General features: G+C 36.4%; 1 protein-coding gene across 3 annotated transcripts in view; it reads right to left on the bottom strand.

Moving 5' to 3' along the window:
* Positions 1-21,710, bottom strand: part of ZNF292 (zinc finger protein 292) — a 109,406-nt gene that overhangs the window by 16,245 nt on the left and 71,451 nt on the right. For all 3 annotated transcript variants that reach the window (XM_033234542.1, XM_033234541.1, XM_033234543.1), the window contains 3 exons: positions 12,293-12,495; positions 3,958-4,094; positions 1,939-2,080 (listed from right to left, as the gene is read on the bottom strand). In XM_033234542.1, coding sequence (XP_033090433.1) covers positions 1,939-2,080; positions 3,958-4,094; positions 12,293-12,495 — 482 coding nt within the window. The remainder of the gene's footprint in view (positions 1-1,938; positions 2,081-3,957; positions 4,095-12,292; positions 12,496-21,710) is intronic.

Below are 21,710 nucleotides of genomic sequence, written 5' to 3'. Positions count from 1 at the left end.
TCTTAATGGTGAACTCATGTTAAGCAGGGCTTTATGAGACACCTGAGTTGACAATATGTCCCTCCCAAAGCAGTTCGGCATTTCCTTCTGCAGGAATCTTAGGTATTCATCCTCACCTTCTTAAACATTAACTTACTTGGCATAGAGATTTCTGAACTATACAGCTAGGGTAAATGTGGCTCCCAAATCTGTATGAGGGTAGACTTGTAGTTATAACTTCCTAAAGAATTTCCTCCTCTGACCCAGAGTCCAGTTGGACATACCTCAAATTCCCTACCATCCATCTGTGTTAGACAGTATTATTTTTCTAGTCTACCTTTTCAATAAAATTATAGAACTTCACAGGTTCCAGCTTTGTGTAGTGCTTGTGTATGCATGCGTGCGCGTGTGTGTGTGTGTATGTGGTGAGGGGGTGGCTGTTTCAGATCTACCTACCCAAGCAGACAAGTAGAGCTGGCTCAAGATCTTTTTTTTTTCTTAAAGACCAAGTCTCACTCTGTCTCCCAGGCTGGAGTGCAGTGGTGCAATCTCGGCTCACTGTAACCTCCGCCTCCGAGGCTCAAGCGATTCTTGTGTTTCAACTTCCAGAGTAGCTGGGACTACAGGCACCTGCCACCATGCCCAGCCAATTTTCTGTAATTTTAGTAGAGCATGGTTTTGCCATGTTGGCCAGGCTGGTCTTGAACTTCTGGGCTTAAGCGATCCATAAAATGCTGGGATTACAGGCGTGAGCCACCACGTCCGGACTACTTTTTGTTTTTGAGACAGGGTCTTGCTTGTCGCCCAGGCTGGAGTGCAGTGGTGCAATCTCGGCTCACTGTAACCTCTGTCTCTCAGGCTCAAGCCATCCTCCCACCTCAGCAGGGACTACAGGCAGGCGCCACTTACTTTAGTAGAGATGGGGTTTCACCATGTTGGCCAGACAGATCTCAAACTTCTGACCTCAGGTGATCTACCCACCTTGGCCTCCCAAAGTACTGGGACTATGGGCATGAGCACCCTGGCCTGGCCCAAGATCTTATCTCCATATAGCTATCTCCCGTCCCTGTGTAAATATCAAACTTCCAACTACTTAGTTACTGCAAGTAGCAACATATCCCAATCTCCAGGTTAGGTGAGGCTCAGTATCAGTTCAAGCTTTCTGTTCCTGTTTTTAGGTTTCACCTTTTGAGCCCAAATATTCCTGCAATCTCAGCTGCTACACAATAAAAGAGATGTTTGTTTTATCACGTATTTGTGGCTGTTTGTAGAATTTTAGATAATGTAATCTTCTCTTCTGCTAGCAAAGGAACCTAGTGCTATATATTCTTCTTTATACTTTTTAAATTTCTTTTTGTTTGTTTGAGATGGAGTCTCGCTCTGTCGCCCAGGCTCGAGTGCAGTGGCGTGATCTTGGCTCACTGAAACCTCCGCCTCTGGGTTCAAGCAATTCTACTGCCTTAGCCTCCTGAGTAGCTGGGATTACAGGTGCATGCCACCACACCTGGCTAATTTTTGTATTTTTAGTAGAGACAGGGTTTCACCATATTGGTCAGGTTGGTCTCGAACTCCTGCCCTTGTGATCTGCCCGCTTTGGTCTCCCAAAGTGTTGGGATTACAGGCGTGAGCCACTGTGCCCAGCCTACTTTTTAAATTTCTATAGTCAAATTATCAAAGTAAGTAGTATAACACCTAGAACCAAAACAGAAGAATGATATAATTTAAGTATTACATATATTACTTTTCTTTTGGGTAAGTAAGAACAAGCTCCTGGATCTCAACTGCATTTTTAGGTCTTTCTGTATCAAGTATCTTAAAGGACTAACAAGAAAATGTTCAAAGGATTAAATGAAACATTTTAAAAATCACTGAAAAGGGTGCCAAAATCATAAAAGTTATAGTCTTTTATTAATGATAATGTATACATTTTAACCTTAAAAATATTCTGATTATTCTTACCTCTGAATTAATAACTTTAATCAGGAAGAAAATGTGATATACTGTTTTCGTTAACAAAGAAAGCTGACGACACCTCTCAAGGTACACTTGTATAGATGGTTCTACTCTTTGTTGTAATTTACTCCAAAAGAGAGTAAGTTCCCTTAAAAAAAAAAAAAAAGTTATAGTAAGAAAAGTTGGAGCAGTAATGTAATAATCATGGACCACATCAATCCAGTCATTACATTTGAAATTAAAACTGGTTTTATATTCCAATCCTATATGCATGCTTAAGCTTAAATGCAAGAAAACAGATCCCAACTATCTAAATACCAAATAAAATCAGGATATGATTTATCATTTTATTAATATTTTTCAGTCCCAGAGAAGCATTACCTTTTACTAGGAAAGCATCTAACATTTTTTTTCGGAGGCAGTCTCACTGTCACCCAGGCTGGAGTGCAGTGGCGCAATCTCCACTCACTGCAACCTCCGCCTCCCAGGTTCAAGCGATTCTTGTGCCTCAGGCTCCTGAGTAGCTGGGATTACAGGTGCGCACCACCATGCCTGGCTAATTTTTTATTTTTAGTAGAGATGGGGTTTCACCATGTTGGCCAGGCTGGTCTCAAACTCCTGACCTCAGGTGATCTGCCCACTTCAGCCTTCCAAAGTACTGGGATTACAGGTATGAGCCACCGTGCCCGGCCAGCATTTAACATTTAAACGAGTTATATAGATGATAACTTTGAGTGACGTGTGAACTTTATGTAATAAGAAAGCTCAAGATATGTGTGTGTGTGTGTGTACGTGTGTGTGTGTATATATATATAAAACATATCAATGACATTATTTTTAAACAGCATTTCTCTTTTATCTCCTAACAAATTTAAAATTGATAATAAGGTTATTATTACCAGATGAATATAAAAACCAATGCTGACAAAAAACCCAAAGACACTAATCTATGCCACAGTAATTTCCCAGTTGATTTACTGCCTTTCCAGTTGATTTTGTGTCTGAAGTCTGTACTGCTACTTCCTTGTCCAACTCTGCCCTCACTATTGAGTCGTCAATCAACTCACAACTGCTTATCTTAAACAGTGTTTTTTGAACATAAACTTCTATGTTGCACTTCAAGAGCTTATAATGGACTGCTTTTGCTTGGCATATGAAACTCAGCTTTTGATGCCTTTGTAAAAACCAACATAACATACTAATTTTTTAGTCATCACTGATTTTCTGGTAGTATAACTAGAAAACCTATTACACTTGTCCTGGATAAATATATCTTACTTATTCTCCCTTCAGAATCTTTCTGCCTTTCATACCAATCCTCTGTATTGCATATACTACTTTTCCTTCATAACAAGGCTCAATGCTTAGAAATCTTTTATAAGCTCCGATCTTTATTGATTACACAATCATTGATTTACCTTACTGTTCTATTATTCATTTGTATGCTGTCATTTGGTAAATATTCTTAAATGTTGGAATTTTATAAACCAAATTTTCTTATGTGTTCCCATAATATGAACACAACACTGAAGAATTATAGTGCTGTTGACTGACCAGATAAATTGTCAGTGTTAGCGAAAGCTAATTTAAGGCAGATGATCTTCAGTTTTTTTCATTAACTGAAACCAACATCTCTGTTTCTTGTAGCCTCCCAAAGGATTACATGTAACAAGCTATGTCCAGTTGAAAATGTACCATAAGAAGAAATGTACTGCTTACATATCTAAAAAATGTTATGGTGGCATTGGACAAAACAAGTCTTTCTTTCGCTTTCTAACACTTAAAATTTTCCTGACCAAAGATAATTACTGGTATGCATGCTAAGGAATTGTGTGGCCTTTAATACACAAAGTTTTTAGAGTTGTAACAACTACTTGATAATAAGTTTGCCCAGCACGTAATATCTAAATATAAGCCTTTTGTCTTAAAAAGATTTTAAATCATGTTCCTAAGTCATATGAATTCTCACAGCCTATTTTGTATTCTTATTTAACAAAGGTTTCTTAAAAAATAAAATCAACTCACCAAGCGCAGTACATATCTCCTTGTTGGAGCTGACGTGACAAAAATGCAGTACATAAGACAAGAGCACTTTTTTCATCACCCTCAGATTCTAAGTTACAGATCATTTCCAGTGCATCTTTGCAATCAACTTCTGAAATCTAAAGAAAAAGCCAACAGAAATATGCCACGAAACGGTTTTATATTAGGATACAGAGCAATATACCTTTGGTTTTTTCATTAGATATTTACAGATTGTTTTCATGAATAAAAATACCATTAATTCATAAACTATCAAGTCAGTCAAAATTTGTCATTATGGGACAAAGATTGGCTGCAGTTAAAAAAACAAAACAAAACACCTTTCTTTATAGCCAGTAGAAATTTACAAAGTAATTCTGAGAATATTAAGAAACACCGGAGAAATATTAAGAATATTAAGAAACACTATTTAAGAATTTACAAGCATTTATATGTAACAACTGATGATAACTATAAGCACTCTCTACCCATTCAATCAGATCTGATCATGAAAAAAAAACTACAGTACTTTTATTTTTTCCCCTTTTATCCACTGATTTAAACAAGCATTAGAATCAACAGAGAGACACAGAGAGGTACACTGCGTATAGACTAATAAACTACGTATCTATTCATGACGGAAAAATATAGTGTTAAGCATTTTATGTAACTACGACTTTTAAAATAAGCTCACCTCAACTTTCTATAAATCTCCACTATTTTTCTTTTCATATAAATACACTCGATCTCAAAGCCGGCCAAAAGTCATGCATGTGTACCTATAACCCAGATGAAGGCAACTTGCTTCATTTAATGATGCACTTACATCTATGATTTTTTTTAAAAAATTAAAATTTATTACCTCATCACAATGATGTACTACATAAAACGAAGAGACTTTACCTGTGATTGCTACAAGCATCTGCTATAAGACAAGGGATGTGACAAACAGCATACAATCACAAATTACCAGTGTTTCAAAGAATACAAAGATTAATTCCAACATGGTACAACTGACAGATGGCAAAAAGAACTAAAGACAAAACAGACCATTAGCACTCACGTACCACAGAGGAGACTATGCCTCTCCTAGTTGATTTTCTCTCTTTCATAAAATATTGAGTAAGCAAAAATGTGCATACGTGTAAAATGTAATGTGTTTAGGATTCAACAAGTATGTAAATGGAGAATGGTGGTAATCCTGAGGTCAATCTTTGATAGTAAGGATAAGCGCTGTGGGGCAGTAGATTCACAGGTTCTATTTTACACATTAAATCAGGCCTTCTTAGAAAACACTAAGAGAGAAACAAACAAACAAAAAAAAACATCGTGTGTTCAACATAAATGACTACCTAAAGCAATTATGAAGTTAGTGGAAGACTTAAGACTGCAATCTAGTGTTGTACTACCCGGTACAGTGTTCTTTCCACTACTCCTCTGTCTGACTCTTTTTCAACAAATCTTTATAAGCAGCTTGATTTAAGCAAATTAAAAAAAAGACTGAAGGATATATATTTATAAAGTAAAGATTTAAAAATATCTACAATATGTTAAACACATGGTCAGACATTTTATGTATATTATTAACCATAACTTTCCCACTAGGTAGGTATTATCACTAACATTCTATATACAGATGCTCTGTGACTTATGATGGGGCTACATCCCAATACACCTATCCTAAGTTGAAAATAATGTAAGTTGAAAGTGCATTTTTGACTTAAGATATTTTCAATTCAGAGTAAGTTTATCTAGATGTAACCCCATCATATGTCCAGAAACTTACTGAATGTGTACACTTTCACACTATTGTAGAGCTGAAAAATACTAAGTTGAACCATCATAAACTGGGGGACCATCTGTACGATGAATGTGCTAGTTGAGTGGTTGAGCCACAAATCAAATCACGTCTGGCTGACATCAAAGATCCAAGCTCTGTCCAGACATGGTGGCTCACCCCTGTAATCCAAGCACTTTGGAAGGCCAAGGTGGGTGGATCACCTGAGGTCAGGAGTACGAGACCAGCCTGGCCAACATGGTGAAATCCCATCTTTACTAAAACATACCAAAACTAGCTGGACATGGTGACGCATGTCTGTAGTCCCAGCTACTCAAGAGGCTGAGGTGGGAGAATCACTTAAATCTGGGAGGCAGAGGTGGCAGCAGTAAGCTGAAATTGCACCACTGCACTCCAGCCTAGGTGACAGAGGAAAAAAAAACCCCAAAAACCAACAACAACAAAAAAACAAGCTCTTTCCACTTCATCACAATATATTTTATTCAAAGTTATGTTAGTTTTAAACAATTACCCTGTCACACTCATGCAGACAAACTGCATTGCCTCCAGACAAACAGCTTGCTGGTAGATGCTACCTACTACTTTATTTATTTATTTATTTTATTTATTTATGAGACGGAGTCTCACTCTGTTGTCCAGACTGGGGTGCAGTGGTGTGATCTCGGCTCACTGCAACCTCTGCCTCCCAGGTTCAAGCGACTCTACTGCCTCAGCCTCTCAAGTAGCTGGGACTACAGCTGCGTGCCACCATGCCCAGCTAACGTTTTGTATTTTTAGTAGAGATGGGGTTTCACCGTGTTAGCCAGGATGGTCTCGATCTCCTGATCTCGTGATCCACCCACCTCGGCCTCCCATGTGCTGGGATTACAGGCATGAGCCACCATGCTCAGCCAATGCTAATACTTCTTTTAAAGAAAGAAGGCCTAAGAGATTAATTTGCTTGCTCAAAGTTACGCACTTAGTGGCAAAGTCAAGATGTCAACCTAAGTTTAGCTTCAGAGTCTGTGCTCTTTCCAGAATTCCACGTGCACAGGCATACTAAGGCCACATATTTGTATGCTGCTAAATATGGATTTTTACTTGTTCAGGTTTAATAAAAATCCTTATTTCTTGAAAGTCTAATTTATTTTTAATGTTATCATTTTTGTTGTTCTTCTAAAACCTAAGCCACCCTTAGGCTTGGCCCGGTGGCTCACACCTGAAATCCCAGCTCTTTGAGAGGTCAAGGGGTGTGGATCACCTGAGGTCAGGAGCTCGAGACCAGCCTAACCAACATAGTGAAACCCTGTCTCTACTAAAAATACAAAATTAGCCAGGCATGGTAGCAGGTGCCTGTAATCTCAGCTACTTGGGAGGCTGAGGCAGGAGAACTGTTTGAACCTGGGAGGTGGAGGTTGCAGCAAGCTGAGATGGTGCCACTGCATTCCAGGCTGGGCAATAAGAGTGAAACTCTGTGTCAAGAAAAGTAAAAAATAAAAAATAAAATAAAAAATAAAACCTAAGCCACTCTTGCTGAGTGCTCATATGGTACCAAATTTATCTATTATGCATAAGGAAAGAAATTTACTTCCCCAATATTATTACTATCATTAGCTTACTCTTCTTTTTTTTTTTTTTTTGAGACGGAGACTCACTCAATCACCCAGGCTGGAGGGCAATGGTGTGATCTCGGTTCACTGCAACCTCCGCCTCCCAGGTTGAAGCCATTTTCATGCCTCAGCCTCCCGAGTAGCTGGGATTACAGGCAAGTGCCACCACGCCTGGCTAATTTTTGTATTTTGGTAGAGACGGGGTTTCACCATGTTGCCCAGGCTGGTCTCAAACTCCTGACCTCATGTGATACACCCGCTTCGGCCTCCCAAAGTGCTGGGATTACAGGTGTGAGCCATTGCACCCGCTCGGCTTACTCTTAATATTTAAAAATATAAATGTGTGATTGCCTGTGTGTATTTTTTCATATACATGCAACGTACCAACGGAAACATTTGCTATATTCACTAACAGAGCAAACTTCATTTTTCATAGGCATACTAATGAAACAATTTTTATGGTGTACTTGGGATCCTTTATTTCTCTGATTTGCCACTAGATGGCTGTCTTGAAAAAATATGACATTAAATAGAATGTAGGAATAAGGAAGTCATATATAAAGTAGTAAATGACTGAATTAAAATTATGAAAAGTGAAGCATAGCCACCAATGAACAAGAATTATTTAAAAATCCAAAGAAGCAAAGTTCAGAGATGATCAGTATATTACCTATATAGGGACTATTCTCTATTGCTTTGACAAATGAGCAAAAATTTAAATACCAGAAAATTTAGAACTCTTAATAAAATACTTAAAACCAATTAGGATGATCTGTTTGCTAAAGACACATTATGCTGAATAAAGTCCCTTTGTACAGCATAACAATTATTTCAAAGATGTAAATAATAATTTGTATGTTTTAACATGGCTCTTTATGCCAAACAATAAAAAAATATAGAACACTATCAACATTTTATATGAATTTACAAAGCATGCTTTTAAAAAGTATTGGCTGTAATCACATTTCAAAAACAGTTTCGGTTGGGTGTGGTGGCTCATGTGTATAATCCTAGCAACTTTGGTAGACCAAGGCGGGAGGATTGCCTGAACCCAGGAGTTTGAGACCAGCCTGGGCAACACAGTGAAACCCTGTCTCTACTAAAATACAAAAAATTAGCCAGGCACGGCAGTGCGCGCCTGTAGTCCCAGCTACTTGGGAGGCTGAGGCAAAATTAATTGAACCCAGGAGGCAGAGGTTGCCATGAGCTGAGATCACACCACTGCACTACAGCCTGGGCAACAGAGCAAGACTCTGTCTCCCAAAACAAACAAACAAACGAACAAACAAACAAAAAGTTTAAAAAATAACTGATTTGCTTATCAAAATAATATTGCTTTCCATATAGAAAATAAATGTTAAACCTGTCATAACTAAGAAAATATAAAATCAAGAGTTAATCAAAATTAAATTTTGGGCTAGCAAATATTTAAGACTAATAATCTCTAAGAAGATATTTCACATATTGTTTTTGGAAACATAAATTGCCATAATCGTTTCTGGAGGATAGTTTAAACCTATCAATTTAAAATGTGCTGATTCTTTGATCCAGCAATTTCACTTCCAGAAATTTACCCTACCAGTACGCTCCCCACAAGAATACACGGATGTATGCAAAAAGCAACAATATAAGTAAGTGTCCACCAATCTGGTTAAAGATATTACAAATCCATACTATGGAATTATGTAGCCATGAGAAATAAGGTTGATCTATATGGAATGATATGGAAACATGTCCACAATAATAGCGGGAAAAGTGGCCAGCAACCAGGGAGTGTGTATGTGATTTTAAGTATTAAAAATACATGTATCTGCATAGAAAAAAGTCAGAAAGATTATATATCAAATTTTAATCTTAATGATAATTACCTAGTGGAGTGTTAAATGGGGAAATGAGACAGCTACAGAGATACAAGATAGAAAGTTTGTTTTTAAACTTCTATATTTATTTTAATGATAAAATGAATAGAAATATTGGATCTAGACACTGCTAACTTTATTTTTTACTACTATACCAATAATCCAGTTCATTCCTTCCAGAAAGGCCAGATAAACACTCATCTCTCCCAGCCCCATTCCTCTGCCATCTACCAAGGCTAGCTGCTATTTCTTTTCTTTTTTTTAAAACAACCTATGGGGTATCAACTAGCTCCTATTTCTATCACACTGAAAGGGTCCTGGGAAACAGTCAATACCTTGCCTCACTTGGACAAAGATCTCAGAAAGATCACTACCAATCCAGGCCATTGCTGACTCCTTCTAACAAAGTCTATTCCCACTATCCTTTAAGGAACACGTAAACAAAACCAAATCTCAAATACTTGTAAGAACCAGGCAGGTAACGTACATTAATGAAGTGGACGAAGAGTAGGGTGGGCAAGTGAGACAGGACACAGTGCACACCTCTTCTAAAGGGGACAATGTCTCTGGGTTGGGGACAATAAATCAGTAAATCTTAATTCACTCACCTCATATGGAACAATGAACAAGTTTCTAATGTGTTTATAACAGAAACAAAAGAGCAAGCAATCTCTAAGCAAAAAAGGACTTTTAACAAAGTAATGTTGTTACTTTGTAACAAGGGACTTTAAACAAAGTAATGTTACTATATATGTGTAGACTTACACCTATCTGTCCTGTTCTGCAGTATATGATCTAGTTTTTTCCTGGGATAGAGTATACAGGCCTTAGTGAACTCTGCTTATGAACATGAAAAGTCTTAATTCTACCTGCTTAACATGAGAAGTGGGGGGAGGGAAATAGTTCCACATGACATTAGAGGTACCCAGGGTCTTCACAGAGAATTTTCCCGATCATATCCCAGAGCCGGCTGGACTGCTGTTACTCAACTCTGGATAACTAAATCAAGAAGGAACTTAGGCTCAGTATTGCAAGACTGGATTATTCAGAGAGCTAGAAATACAGATTTTTTTTTTTAATGGATTTTTACTTGAGACACAAATTCATAGTCTTCAACTTCAAAGCTAACCCAACAACTCTATGTTTAGACAGTCAGTTTCCTAATAGGAGATATGCTTCTTTAGTGAAGGGCCTATGCCTTATTCACCTTTAAATCCCACCTCCTGTCAACTCCCCGCCAATGCTTATACAGAAAAAATCATTCACTTAATACAAATCTGTGGAAGGGGAAGGGAGGACAGATAAGACTTTAAGGGCAGGGACTGAACTGATAATAAAAGCTTTCATGGCACTGAAAAATATGAGATGTAGCAGCACAATAACTAATGATTTCTTTTTAAAAAGTTACACACATGTCAAAGGTGATTTCAATAAATTTTATGCATCTGCAAATTAATTTATCTAGTTATTTTGAACTAATAAGAAAATGTCAGTCTTCTATTTTGCTCTCATATATATCAATTAAAAGGTCAATTACATGTAATAAAAGAAATAATAAAGAAAAAAATATATAGACTAGTCGAAGTCCAAACTAATAATGATATAATATCCTAAGCTACAGACCATGGTTCTACTCCATCTAGCCTACAAACTGTCTGACATTACTCTTCCCAGTATCCTCAATATCCTCACATAAGAAACCCAACAGGTTTATTTCTAATCTTGGTCCAAGCCTACCACTTGCCTTCCTACTTGTCTATTCTCAAGGAAAAAAATATTACACAATTGTCATTACAAACCTCATGTGGCACTGAGCTTTCTGTATGAGCTATTCTGCTTTGAGACTGATGACAATACCTCTCGGTCTAAGAGGATCACGCAAGCTCTATTAGTTTACTTCTCTGTCTTATATCTCAACTTTTCCCTTAACATATCCTTATGTTTTACCTACAATCGCTTTGTTTTCCTCTCTATTGCTCTGGAGTCAAAGGGTATGTATATTAGAGATATAAGACACTTATACACAATCAGTGCCCACTGAACACTGATCAACCTACTATAGGTTTTTTTTTTTTTTTCCAGACAGAGTCTCACATTGTCGCCCAGGCTGGAATGCAGTGGCGTGATCGCGGCTCACTGCAACCTCCGCCTCCCAGGTTCAAGCAATTTTCCTGCTGCAGCCTACCAAGTAGCTGGGATTACAGGCGCCCACCACCATGCCCAGATAATTTTTTGTATTTTTAGTAGAGATGGAGTTTCACTATGTTGGCTAGGCTGGTCTCAAACTCCTGACCTGGTGATCCGCCTGCCTCGGGCTCCCAAAGTGCTTGGATTACAGGCATGCCACAACACCCGGCCGATCTACCATAGTTTTATCTAAATTTTAAAAATATACATGCCCTGTTTCTTGATCAACAACTTTTAATTCTCCTACCCTGTCTCCAACTTCCTTTTGAAATTGTGAGTCCCCCAAAATGCAAAATTCCCATTTGGATCACGATTCCACTCTCAGAATTTTGTAGTCATAAACTATACAAATATGCGAATACTATGCTTTATACCAAACTAGAAGCGAGAACACAGTATCTCAGAGAGAAAATAAGGTTTTAAATATGCAAATAAATATGTACTCGAAATTATATACAGCATAGATGTGCATATACTATATAAAATTTATATGACTCATCTCCAAGTATTCCCAGAGATAAGTCATAAAAATTCTATAAAGTTACTTAAATTAGCCAGTTTAAAAGATCTTCAAGTATCTTGAAGTCAGACAAGATTGAAGTTAAGGCCCAAAGCTGACAAATCTAGATATTCTACTAAACTGTTAAGCCACCACTATCTTTCCCACAATTTAGCCAAAGCATTTAACAGGTGTGTATTATTTAAAACAGAAACTAGGTGCAATCAGTTGACATATAATTCTAAAAGTTGCTTAGAATCATGTTGCCACCACTCAGGAACACACCAAAAATGTAAGATTGACAATGATCTCTTCACTATCTAAGAGAAAAGGAAATCAAAGACATTCTAATTAAAAATTAATCTCAACTTAAAAAATAATTACTAATGAAATAAAACATACTCACCTCTTCGATTAACTTTTCATTTGGTGATGATGTACAAAGACAGACAAGGTAAGTTTGCTTAAAACTACCTTTTGTACCAATCTCTGGATGGTCAGAACACAGCTTTGCTAGAGCAGTTGCTTGACTTAACTGATGTGTTTTGATTAGGTGTTTAATTCTCATATCCAACAAGATTGGACCCTCAAAAGCTAAAAATTCATTCACTTTAAAAAACAAGACATAATAGATTATTAACATTTGGTAATAATTCATTTGCAATACAAACACTTATAAGAAATTTTTTTTAAACATAGGAACTAAAATGCTTCTTTTTTTCAATTTTCTATTATTGCTAGTAAGGCTATCACAAAAGACTTGACCTTATAAGCAAGAAGAGATTATATTGCTAACTTTGAAAAGTTAAGTACTTTTGGTCCTTACATAAGGGACCATTTAGAATGAGCTGAATAAACTTGATGATGAAAATAATTCTGTGTTAAATTCTAATAGTCAATGTTATTAAAAGTACACTAAATTTTTTTCCTACAGCAGTTATTCTTCAACACCAGCAGCTAGCATCCCTAAAATCTGTAATGCTAGGGCATTACAACCTTACATGATGAGTAACCACAAAAAGCTATTGGAACATTCCAGAAGAAGAGATTCAACTAATATTTTGTTTAATATTGATGGTATATTTTTCATTTTTACAAAGCTGAAATCTAACTTTTAAAAACAGATGTTTTAGAATGAATCAAAATATCTATAGAAAAATAAATAAGATGGGAGAAAAGTTTGCCAAAGGATAAAACTTCTGTGGGTTTTATGCTGTTATTTTTAACACGTCAATAAACAAACTCAAAACAGTCACTTACTTATAAAACACTTCTACTTTGTTCAAAGCCTCTGACTATCCCCTAGTGCTAGTTTGGTCATCTACAAATAAGAATTAATATTTTTATTTTTCGTATTTATGAAGGAGAATTTAAGTTTTAACAAGTGCAAGTTTAAATTTTTCCCTAAGTGTTCTTTACCAGAATAGAAATCATGTTTAAAAATTTATTTGGCAATGGCTAGCCTGAAACCTTGGGAAGGCTTTTAGCAATAAAATTTAAAATGCCCTATGAATAAAACACACTATCTTCTGTGCTTGTTAACAGACTGAAAGATACGTCTGGTAAGTAATTTGCAGGTTAGAGGACAGAAAATGAGAGATGTTCTTTCCTTCTTGTAATATCCTTTGTTTCCCTCTAGTACTTTTATTTTTAGATCTAACTGTACTCCACTCTACTATGAAAAGATGCTTCTATAAAATGCTATGATCATGGCTCCTCGGTATTAAAACCATAAACATGTAAGCAATTTAATACAAGATCTCAAATCTAATCCTTTTCTTGAAGTCTAGACCTTTTTACCTGCTACCCTCTATTCTTTACATTACACTAAATCAAAAGGTATAAAGCATAAGCACAGATAAATAAAGCATATGTTTCTGGTGCCTCTGACTATTATGTCTTTACAAGATAAAGGGCATTACTTTTCTTTTTTAAAGTTGCATTATCCTATTAGGACAATTATATTGCAGTTACAGTTTAGTTCACTGACAAAGCAAAAGATGCTAAATATAAGATTAAAAAAAACAAAGTTATAATAAAATTATTCTGGCTATAAACAGCTTTAGTTTCCTAATTCAACAATTTTCTCCAAAGGAAACTCTAGAGATATAAAGTCTGGGAATTACTGCAATGGGAATTACTGCAAATATTCCCACAAAAAAGTCATAATCAACAGACTCTAAAAGATCATGGTGAATAAATAACTTAAAGGAGGGAAGTATTTAACAAAACTGATGGTCCCAATCTCAAATAGGCCCTACATTCTCAAATAGCAGCATTTAAGTTAGAATGACATATTGTGTAATTTCTGCATTAAATCAATGTAAAAAAATATTAATATTGCAAATTTCAAAACCATAGGCTTTTGTTTGTCTCTTAATGATGGGAAACCACTGCCACACTTAACGACAAAATGGATTTCAAACATACACAGAATATTTGAGTAGAAGGAAATTTACAAATAATTTTGTCTGTTTCATCATTTGGCAGATGAGTAAACTGAGGCTCAGAGAAGGCAAGCGACTTCCTAGGGACATAAAGCCAGTTAATGACATAACTAGGAGTAGAATGAGTCTTCTGACTTCTAGCTTTATACAGTGTGAGATACGAAAAATAATTTTTTTTTTTTCTATTTGACTACTGGGTCTACTTCTCATTAGAATGGCAGCTTTTAGCAGTAAAAACCTCTGAAGTAGCATCAGCCTTTAAAGGAAGATAATTATATATTCTGAAGTTCATGATTCAAATGGATCGAAAGTGGATTACACTCAATTCAGTACTATTGAAAGCTCACTTCTATCCCTCTACTTCTTCACTACTTTTTCCCCTACTTCCCTGCATCTTTCTCTATTTCTCTGCAATCCAAGATGTTTTTCCTTATAATGTTACAATATTGCAACAAAGACTGTTTTCAAGCTTCTCAGACTTATCTCTAAGTAGCCAGCATATCAAATTTCACTCCCTAGCCTGCTTTTCCCACTGGCATCCCACAAAAGTATAAAATATTTGTAATTTTACTCATGTGTCGCCTTTTCATGTTTTCTCCATATTCACAGACTTCAACAGAAAAGCAGGCTTTACTATATTTGGGCCTATCAAGAGAGCTATGTGACATAGATAACGCTACTTCACATGGCAATGTAAATAAATGATATTTAGCCAATTTGATTAAAAATGTAAAAGAGCCTTCTTTATGCCACTTTCTCTCTCTTTTTTTTTTTTTTTTTGGTACGCAGTCTTGCTCTGTCACCCAGGTTGGAGTGCAGTGGCACAATCTCAGCTCACTGCAAGCTCTGTCTCCCCGGTTCATGCCATTCTCCTGCCTCAGCCTCCCGAGTAGCTGGGACTACAGGCGCCCGCCACCATGCCCGGCTAATTTTTTTGTACTTTTAGTAGAGACGGGGTTTCAGCGTGTTTGCCAGGATGGTCTTGATCTCCTGACCCCGTGATCCGCCCGACTCGGCCTCCCAAAGTGCTGGTTAAGAGTTCGAGACCATCCTGACCAACATGGAGAAACCTCGTCTCTGCTAAAAACACAAAATTAGCTGGGCGTGGAGGCGCATGCCTGTAATCCTAGCTACTTGGGAGGCTGAGGGAGAAGAATTGCTTGAACCCGGGAAGCGGAGGTTGCAGCGAGCCGAGATTGTGCCATTGCACTCCAGCCTAGGCAACAAGTGCAAAAACTCAGTCTCAAAAAAAGAAACAATTCAGCAATTAGGCAAGAAAAATAAAAGACATCAAGATTGAAAAGAAGTAAAATCATCTGTTAGCAGATGACATGATCTTATATGAAGAAAGTCCTAAAGATCCCATTTAAAAACTACTGCAACTAATAAACAAGTTTGGCAAAGTTGCAAGATGTAAAAATTCACACATAAATATCAGCTGCATCTATACACTAACAATGAACAATTAAAAAAGAAAATTAAGAAAATAATTCCATTTACAATTCCAACAAAAACAATAAAATAGGAATAAAGCTAACCAAGGAGGAGGCAAAAGACCTGTAGACTAAAGATTATAAAACACTGCTAAAAGAAATGAAATGCATAAATAACTGGAAAGCTATCTTGTGTTCATGGATGATGAGACTTAATATTATTAAGATGTCCAAACTAGGCAAAGCAATCTATAGACTTAACACAATCTCTATAAAAATCTCAATGGCATTTTTTTTTTTTTTTTGCAGAAATAGAAAAATGCATCCTAAAATTCATACAGAATCTTTAAGTCAAAATAACTGACAACAACAAAGTTGAAGGTCTCACACTTCCTGATTCAAGACATATTACAGAGCTCAAGTAATCAAACACGGATGATACTGGCATAAAGACAGACATGTGGACCAATGCAATAGAAAAGAGTCCAGAAATAAACCCTATCATATATGGTCAAATGATCTTTGACAAGGGTGCCAAGGTGACTCAATGGGGAAAGAATAGTCTCTTCAACAAATGGTACTGGAAAAATTAGATACCTAGATGCAAAAGAATGTAGCTGGACCCTATTCCTGCACCATATACAAACATTAACTCAAAATGGATTAAAGACTTAAATGAGAAAATTCAAAATTACAGTACTCCCAGAAGAAACCATAGGGAAAAGCTTCATGACAACGGACAGGCAATGATTTCCTGGCTATGACACCAAACATGTCATAGGCAACAAAAGCAAAAATAAAACTACATCACACTTAAAAAACTTTTATGCAAAGGACACAATCAACAGAGTAAAAAGGCAACCTTTTCACCAGAGTGAAAAGGAATGAGAGAAAATATCTGCAAATCATATCTCTGATGAGGGATTAATATCAAGAATATATAAAGAACTCCTTTAACTCAACAACGACAAAAAACAAACAATCCAATTAAAATATGGACTAATAACTTGAATAGATATTTCTCAAAAGATAACATACAAATGGTCAACAAGCGTATGAAACATCACAAATCATCAGAGAACTGTGAATGAAAACCACAATGAGATATCACCTCACACCCATTAGGGTGACTACCATGAAAAAAACAGAAAACAAGTGTTGGTGAAGATGTGAATTAACTGGAACCTTCATACAATACTATTAGGATTGTAAAATGATGTACCCTCTATGGAAAACAGTACAGAAGTTCCTCAAAATATTTAAAATACAGCTACCATATGATCCAGCTATCCCACTTCTGGGTATAAACCCAAAAGGATTGAAAGCAGGGTCTTGCAGAAGTGTTTATACACCCATGTTTATAGTAGCACTACTCACAATAACCAAGAGGTGGAAGCAATCCAAATGTCCAACTACAGCAGATAAATGAATAAGCAAAATATGGTATAAACATACAATGGAATATTATTTGGCCTTAAAAAGGAAGGAAATCCTTTCACATGCTACCACACGGATGAATCTTGAGGACATTATACTAAGAGAAAAAAGTCAGTCATAAGAGGATGTGGAGAAATAGGAACACTTTTACACTGTTGGTGGGATTGTAAACTAGTTTAACCATTATGGAAAACAGTATGGCAATTCCTCAAGGATCTAGAACTAGATGTACCATATGACCCAGCCATCCCACTACTGGGTATATACCCAAAGGATTATAAATCATGCTGCTATAAAGACACATGCACACGTATGTTTACTGCGGCACTATTCACAATAGCAAAGACTTGTAATCAACCCAAATGTCCATCTGTGACAGACTGGATGAAGAAAATGTGGCACATATATACCATGGAATATTATGCAGCCATCAAAAAGGATGAGTTTGCGTCCTTTGTAGGGACATGGATGCAGCTGGAAACCATCATTCTTAGCAAACTATCACGAGAACAGAAAACCAAACACTGCGTGTTCTCACTCATAGTTGGGAACTGAACAATGACATCACTTGGACTCGGGAAGGGGAACATCACACATCGGGGCCTATCATGGGGAGGGGGGAGCGGGGAGGGATTGCATTGGGAGTTATACCTGATATAAATGACGAATTGATGGGTGCTGACGAGTTGATGGGTGCAGCACACCAACATGGCACAAGTATACACATGTAACAAACCTGCACGTTATGCACATGTACCCTAGAACTTAAAGTATAATTAAAAAAAAAAAGAAAAACATGGTATAACATTTATATATGGGATCTAAAGTACTCAAAATTACAGAAACAAAAAGTAGAATAGTGGTTACCAGGGGCTGAGGGGTAAGGGAAAAGGGGAATTGTTGTTTAATGGGTATAGTTTTCACCTTGGGGTTCAAGATCAAAAAGTTTTGAAATATGTTTATAGCAACGTGAATATATTTGACATTACCAAACTTAAGAATAGTTAAGATGGTACATTTTATCTTGTGGTTTTTTACCACAATTAAAAATATATTAAAAAAACACAATTCAGCATCATTGGAATCCAAATTAAGACATTTAATTAATCCAAAAAAATCCAAATTAAGACATTTAATAAAACACAATGCTTCAAGCTCTAGAATACTGGTTGCCCAGAGAGTCTAATTTAATTGGTATGAGGTAGGGCCCTGGTACTGGTCTATCTAAAACCTCCCCAGTTAATTCTAATTATAGCCAGGATTGAAACTACTGCTCATGGTAACTTCCAAATGACCAATTAGGGATAATCAACCTTGACCCCACCTCTTACCCTTTCCTGAAGGATGTTACATTTTCAGGAAATAGAATTAACTTTTAAAGATTAGAAAGTATTTCATATCATAGATGAACCTAGTCAGTATGCCACAATTTTTTCACAAAATGAGATTTAATTATGAGTGCCAGATTTAACTAAAATCTGACAGATTTTTCCACATGACATTATAAAATACACCCATTAAGGCCGGGCATGGTAGCATACGCCTGTAATCCCAGCACTCTGGGAGGCCAAGGCAGGTGGATCACCTGAGGTCAGGAGTTCGAGACTAGCCTGGCCAACATGGTGAAACCCAGTCTCTACTAAAAATATAAAAAATTAGCTGGGCATGGTGGCGCATGCCTGTAGTCCCAGCTACTCGGGAGGCTGAGGGAGGAGGATCGCTTGAACCCAGGAGGCAGAGGTTGCAGTGAGCCAAGATCACACCACTGCACTCCAGCCTGGGTGACAGAGGGAGACTCTATCTCAAAAAAATGTATATATATGTATTTAAAAAATAATGTACTTGTCTGGGATGTTTAAGAAACCAAAGAATGTGTTTAAAAATCCTTTTTAGTAAAAATGAAAATTTTGGGTCATATAATTAATTACTTATAATTATAAAATAGTAGGGTATAATCTGCATGTAATCAGATCTGACCTCACCCTATTTACCTGGGCAACATTAGTTATCGTTAGCTCTCTCCTCCCATCCCCTCTCCTGCTAAAATATTACTGCATCTTAGGTATGCTAATATCTAGCAAAGAGCAATTTCTCCATGTTCACTTTAAAATGCAAAGTTTATTACTAAAATAAGGGTTTATTTCCGACAAAACCATGAATGATTTATGAGTATCATGGAAAATCTTAAGTTTTAGAAATTTCCTTTGAAAACAAAAGAGTTCGGCGGGGGGAGAAGAGAACTGCAGTGCTCAAGATGCAAGAAAGGACTGGCAAGCTGACAAAAATGCAATTTATGCAATTGCAAATTAACCCAATATAGAAGTAGAGGGAAAGTGGCTAAAAAATTCAGTGTGACTATAATAGGGAGTTGTCTCAGAGCTTAGATTTTAAGATAATACATACAAAAGAAGGAAACACAAGTTTAAGACCAAGGATACATCATGAGTGTCAGACACCTGGTGCTAACAACCTATGCAAAATGTTAATAAAGCTAAAACCCAAGATGATACCTAACTCACCAAAAATGCTGAGAACAATACAACCAAGCATGGTGGGACCTTCTTGGGAAAGTCTGCTGCTTGGGTCTGATTATGTACTATTTATGATAGCAGAGAAAAGTATATTTCCTCTACTCTTACTCTACTCCTTCTTTGATAAGCTTAAGATTTCAGAGTAGAACAAACCACAGAATAAGTGAAAACAGATGGCAAAATGTAATTTTCAAAACGGGGCTGATGGTACTTCTTGCAAAACTGTAGAAACAGCAACAGATGTAATCCTGAATAAGAGTTTAAAAATTAATTATATTAAAAAGATGGGTTGTGATTGTTCAGAAAAAGAAGTGTGACTAGTAAGAGCCAAGATGAATTCACTAAACATAAATTAAGTTACACTTTTCACGGAAATTCATCTCAAAATGGATCATATACCCATATGTAAAATGGGAAATTATAAAATTTCTAGAAAAGACCTAGAAAAATCTATATGGCCTTGGATTTGGCGATGAGATTTTAGAGAAAATACCAAAAGCATGATCCATGGAAGAAAAAACTGGGAAGTTGGACTTTATGAAAATGTAAAACTTCTGCTCTGTAAGTTGCTCTTAAGAGAAAGGACAAGCCACAAGAGAATTCTTTCACAAGAGGGAAAGAAAAGATTTGCAAAACACATATCTGAAAAAGAACTTGTACCCAAAATATACAAAGAACTGTTAAAACTCAACAATAAGAAAACAAACAACCCAATTAAGAAATAGGCAAGAGATCTGAACAGATGCCTCACCCAAGATATACAGATGGCAAATATGCATATGAAAAGATGTTCAGAATCATTTGTCACTACAGAAATGCAAATTAAAATAACAATGTGATATCACCACATGCCTATTAGAATGGCTAAAATTCCAAAAACAGACAATACCAATTGCTGGTAAGGGTATGGGGCAAAAGGAATTATTCATTGCTGATGAGAATACAAAATGGTACAGGCACTTTAGAAGACAGTTATTTTTTCAAAGTTAAACACAATCTTACCATATGACATAGCCATCATACTCCTAGGTATTTTCACCCAACTGATCTGAAAACTGACATTCACACAAAAACCTGCATGCAAATGTTTATAATGGCTTTATTCAAATCACCAAAAACTGGCAGCACATACATCAAAAACTAGCATCCATTACATGGCTGTACCACAGTTTGTTTAGCCATTCACCTTTAACAGGTGAATGGATACTGTGGTACAGCCATATAATGGAGAATTATTTACTGATAAAAAGGAATGAGCTAACAGTTCATTGGTTTAACAGACACGTAAAGCCCTGGATGAATGTTAAATATACAATGCTATGTGAAAGAAGCTTGAATGAAAAGCTTTAATTACATGACATTCTGAAAAAGGCAAAACTATAGAGATGGCAAACAGATCAGTAGTTGTGAGGTGTCTGGGAGAAGGCTGGATAGGTGAAGCACAGTTGATTTTTTTTTTTTTTTAGGGAGTGAAACTACTATGTATAATACTGTAATGGTGGACACATGACACTATTCATTTGTCAAAACCTATAAAACCATACAACACAAACAGGGAATCTTAAGGTATGCAAATTGAAAAAAAATTATTTAGAAGGTTCAGGAAGCCCAAGATGGAATACAGAATGTAACAAAATAACTATATTACAAATGTATGAAAACAACCTCACTGGAAGGAATGGAGAAATAAGGTGCTGACCTAACTAACTTTGGAAATGAGTGGAGAATGTAAGAATAAAGTAAAAAAGAACTGTACAAAAGCACTGTACTGTAATAAATAAAGCTTTTCCCTATAGGGGTATAACAGGAGTAACTAAATGGATGGCCAATGGTGGAAGAAGTTAGTCTGAAAGGCTACATACTGTATGATTCCAATTATATGACATTTTGTTGAAGTGGGGAGTTATCGATTAGCAAGGGATGGAGGCTAGAATGATCCTTGTGTTAATGAATTAGACTTGGAAACATTAATAAGA

Source organism: Trachypithecus francoisi, unplaced genomic scaffold, assembly GCF_009764315.1.
Source record: "Trachypithecus francoisi isolate TF-2019V2 unplaced genomic scaffold, Tfra_2.0 Lachesis_group15, whole genome shotgun sequence".
Taxonomy (NCBI): Eukaryota; Metazoa; Chordata; class Mammalia; order Primates; family Cercopithecidae; genus Trachypithecus; species Trachypithecus francoisi.
Note: the sequence above shows the minus strand (reverse complement) of the source record. Positions and strands in the feature narration are given on the sequence as shown.